Source organism: Bos javanicus, chromosome 15 (assembly GCF_032452875.1).
Source record: "Bos javanicus breed banteng chromosome 15, ARS-OSU_banteng_1.0, whole genome shotgun sequence".
Lineage (NCBI taxonomy): Eukaryota > Metazoa > Chordata > Mammalia > Artiodactyla > Bovidae > Bos > Bos javanicus.
Window position 1 is genome coordinate 50,884,635 of NC_083882.1, and position 4,831 is coordinate 50,889,465.

Genomic DNA, 4,831 nt, shown 5'->3' on the forward strand with positions numbered 1-4,831 from the left:
TGTTGAGCTTTACGCCAACTTTTTCACTCTCCACTTTCACTTTCATCAAGAGGCTCTTTATTTCTTCTTCACTTTCTGCCATAAGGGTGGTGTCATCTGCATATCTGAGGTTATTGATATTTCTCCCGGCAATCTTGATTCCAGCTTGTGCTTCCTCCAGCCCAGTGTTTCTCATGATGTACTCTGCATATAAGTTAAATAAGCAGGGTGACAATATACAGCCTTGATGTACTCCTTTTCCTATTTGGAACCAGTCTGTTGTTCCATGTCCAGTTCTAACTGTTGCTTCCTGACCTGCATATAGGTTTCTCAAGAGGCAGGTCAGGTGGTCTGGCATTCCCATCTCTTTTAGAATTTTCCACGATTTATTGTGATCCACACAGTCAAAGGCTTTGGCATACTCAAAAAAGCAGAAATATATATTTTTCTGGAACTCTCTTGCTTTTTCAATGACCCAGCGGATGTTGGCAACTTGATCTCTGGTTCCTCTGCCTTTTCTAAAACCAGCTTGAACATCTGGAATTTCACAGTTCACGTATTGCTGAAGCCTGGCTTAAAGAATTTTAAGCATCACTTTACTAGCATGTGAGATGAGTGCAATTGTGTGGTAGTTTGAGCATTCTTTGGCATTGCCTTTCTTTGGGACTGGAATGAAAACTGACCTTTTCCAGTCCTGTGGCCACTGCTGAGTTTTCCAAATTTGCTGGCATATTGAGTGCAGCACTTTCACAGCATCATCTTTCAGGATTTGAAATAGCTCAACTGGAATTCCATCACCTCCACTAGCTTTGTTCATAGTGATGCTTCCTAAGGCCCACCTGACTTCACATTCCAGGATGTCTGGCTCTAGGTGAGTGATCACACCATCGTGATTATCTGGGTCGTGAAGATCTTTTTTGTACAGTTCTGTGTACACCACCTCTTCTTAATATCTTCTGCTTCTGTTAGGGCCATACCATTTCTGTCCTTTATTGAGCCCATCTTTGCATGAAATGTTCCCTTGGTATCTCTAATTTTCTTGAAGAGATCTCTAGTCTTTCCCATTCTATTTTTTCCCTCTATTTCTTTGCATTGATCACTGAGGAAGGCTTTCTTATCTCTTCTTGCTATTCTTTGAAGCTCTGCATTTAAATGGGTATATCTTTCCTTTTCTCCTTTGCTTTTCACTTCCCTTTCTTTTCACAGCTATTTGTAAGGCCTCCTCAGACAGCCATTTTGCTTTTTGCATTTCTTTTTCTTGGGGATGGTCTTGATTCCTATCTCCTGTACAATGTCACGAACCTCTGTTCATAGTTCATCAGGCACTCTATCTATCAGATCTAGGCCCTTAAATCTATTTCTCACTTTCACTGTATAGTCATAAGGGACTTTATTTAGGTCATACCTGAATGGTCTAGTGGTTTTCTCCACTTTCTTCAATTTCAGTCAGAATTTGGCAATAAGGAGTTCATGATCTGAGTCACAGTCAGCCCCCGGTCTTAGTAAACAGTAAAAGTGGCACACTTTTGAGTGGCTGCTTAGGAACTGAGGAAACTTGATTCAATTATTAAAAGACTCAGTGGGGGAAGGAAAACATGGAAAGGAAAGAAAACAAGATTGCTCCACTTAAACCTGGATTTTTCAACTCTCAATTGCCTCCATACCAAAGAAAAGGCACTGAAGCAAACACACTCCAAAAACAAAGTCTTACCTAGCTATATGGACCTGTGTCTTCTGAATACAGCCTTGCACATGTGCTTTGCACAACATATACAGACACACACAATCACACACTCAGCCAAACACACAGTATTCCCGTTCATAGCATGGGACAGTTTTACATACACCATTTCATGAAATCCCCCCACCCGGATATTTCTCTGTCCCTGACCCTTCAGCCACCACCCAAATTAAATCCCTTCTAGATCTGCTTGGGTCCAAGATGGATGGTGAAAACTTGGGGAAGAAGATAGCACAGAAGAGAAAGTAGGGAATACATGGAGAAAAGGAGGAGGAGGCAGAAGGAGACAGTGTGATTCATTCATTATCACAGTAACAGCCACAGGTATGGAAAATCAGGCATCCTGGTCCAGGGTTCGTTCCCCCAGATCACACTGGAAGACCTCACCCTTTCTCTTCTTGCCATTTTGTCTCTGGGTTTGGACAGCTGATGCAAGAGATTACAAGGAATATTGCCATTTAAGGTCAGGGATACATATGGGCTACCTCCATAGGATCCAATCAGTTTCACACTCTCTGCCTCAACTAGCAACCAGAACATAGTCACATCCTGTTATCTTAGAAATGAGGGCATGACAGGTAGCTTTGTCTCTCTCCCCACTTTTCTACTCTCTCTTCTGTCCATTTCTGATTCTTATTCTCAGTCTTCTCTCCTTTTCATCCTTCTCTCCTCTCCATCTAGTGTCTCTCCTTCTTGAATTTTTAAATTTAATCTCATCTCTTTCTCAGAGTCTCAGTTACTGGCTGGCTAGTGGCTAAGAGAGAAATGAGAAGGCACATGCACGAGAGAGAAGATCAGGGGATTCAGAGAGTGTGAGTAGTGGACAGAGATAGGGAGGAGATGTGTAGGAGGTCAGTACTATCATTAGACCAACCTTGGTCTCTCTATTTGCTTATGGTGAATGTCTATTATTCTAGTGATTAAAATCCACTTCTCATCCCCTCTTTTTTCCCCATGTAATTTTTATCTTTATGAGAGACTATACTTTTTCTGCAATTGTCTCTCAGTAACTATATCAGATCACCCATTATGGCCAAATCACCTGACATCTACCATTGACAAATTCTGCATGATTTCACCTGTTCTCTAGCAGCATCCATACAGGACACCTAAGGCAAGCACAGGATTCCAGTACTGACATTACTCAGGCATTGTTGTGGCTATAACAGTGTACAAGAGACCCAGCCCCTCAACATGTGCTTCACTGTGCCTGATCTGAACAGAGATTTTTTTTTTAATTTAAAAAAAAAAAAATTTCGGTGGTGCCACACAGAACATGGGATCTTAGTTCCCTGATCAGAGATCAAACCTGTACCTCCTACACTGGAAGAGTGGAGTCTTAACCACTGGGCTTCCAGGGAAATCCCCTCAACCCAGATTTTGAGCCTTATCTGTGAGTAATCATAGGCTCGATGGATGGAAAAGTCCACCCAAGATTTCCTTGCTTTCCCTTTTCTTCCCTTCAGTCCTGATCTTCCCATCTTGAAAAGTAACCACATCTGATTCATTTGACCATGACATTACCCTTATATTGTCACCCAGGCAGATGATTCAGTAAGTAGATGGATATAGACAGAGTATAGGCAGAAGATGATTCACAGGCAGGAAAAGAAAGAAAACTGTAAGGGTTTGTAGCTGCTCATCTTCACCATGAAGAGGGTTCTGCCCCCATTCCACTCACCCTTCACCCTCTAAGATAGACATTATCAAATCGGACAATAAGAGGAAAGGGCTCCTTTGAATGATCATGATAACTTCACCTCTTGCCTTGCATCATTTCCCAGCACTCTATAATCTCATACTGAATATTTTTCATGATATCTAACTCAAATATTTCCTGCTGCCATTTCTGTTTCAGCCACAGCATAAGGATGCATCCCAAATGCTTCATCTCTCAGCACTTCCTAGAGTTCAGATCAAGACAATAATTTCTCTACCTACCCTACTTTGACGTAGCCATGAAATTCACAAACCACAGCCAGCAGAATCCAACTTCCTTCCTGCTCATGGGAATTCCTGGCCTAGAGGCTTCTCACTTTTGGATTGCATTTCCATTCTGCTCCATGTACACCCTGGCAGTACTCGGCAACATGGCAGTGCTGCTGGTGGTGTACTCGGAGCCTGAGCTGCACCAGCCCATGTACCTGTTCCTATGCATGCTGTCCATCATCGATCTGGTGCTCTGCACCTCCACTGTGCCCAAGCTCCTTGCACTCTTTTGGGCAAACACTGCTGAGATCACCTTTGGGGGCTGTGCCACCCAGATGTTCTTCATCCATGGCTTCTCAGCTGTAGAATCTGGCATCCTGCTAGCAATGGCCTTTGACCGCTACTTGGCCATCTGCTGGCCCCTGCATTATGGGTCATTGCTGCCCCCAGAGGCTGTGGGCAAGTTGGGGGCTGCTGCTGTGTTTCGTGGCTTGGGACTCATGACCCCACTCACCTGCTTACTGGCAAGACTGAGCTACTGTGGCCGAGTGGTGGCCCACTCCTACTGTGAGCACATGGCTGTGGTGAAGCTGGCATGTGGGGGCACACAGCCAAACAACATCTATGGCATCACGGCTGCCACATTGGTGGTGGGTACTGACTCCATCTGCATTGCTATATCCTATGCACTCATCCTCCGGGCAGTGCTAGGCCTCTCCTCCAAGGAGGCAAGGGCTAAGACCTTTGGCACTTGTGGCTCCCACCTGGGCGTCATCCTTCTGTTCTATATACCGGGACTCTTCTCGTTCTACACTCAGCGCTTTGGTCAGCATGTGCCCCGGCACATCCACATTCTCTTGGCTGACCTCTACCTTGTCATGCCGCCTATGCTCAATCCCCTCATCTATGGCATGAAGACCAAGCAGATCCGGGATGGGGCCCTCCGACTGCTGAAGCGGGGCATTGTCCAGTCATAAAGTCTTCAACCCCACCTGGAGACCCCATCCTATTCTTCCCTTAGCCTTTGGGCAATGTTTAAGAGATCAGTGGCTCCCAGCATGATGGAGAGACAGAAACCCACATTCAAAGGTATCCTTCCTTTGATAAGGAAGCACAGTAGAGATGGGATGGAAGAAGAACCATCAGGTGTTTCCCACTTGTGATGTGGGTGTGGTTACAATG

The 4,831-nt window shown here is 44.7% G+C and overlaps 1 protein-coding gene across 1 annotated transcript; it reads left to right on the top strand.

Moving 5' to 3' along the window:
* Positions 1–3,678: 3,678 nt before the first annotated feature.
* On the top strand, positions 3,679–4,626 carry LOC133226777 (olfactory receptor 52P1-like). Its single transcript, XM_061380650.1, has one exon. It carries the CDS (start codon positions 3,679–3,681, stop codon positions 4,624–4,626), a length of 948 nt encoding a protein of 315 aa, XP_061236634.1.
* Positions 4,627–4,831: the final 205 nt, after the last annotated feature.

Bases quoted from the DNA above. Each gene is read 5' to 3' on its own strand.
- LOC133226777 (XM_061380650.1), top strand. From the start codon at position 3,679: ATGAAATTCACAAACCACAGCCAGCAGAATCCAACTTCCTTCCTGCTC.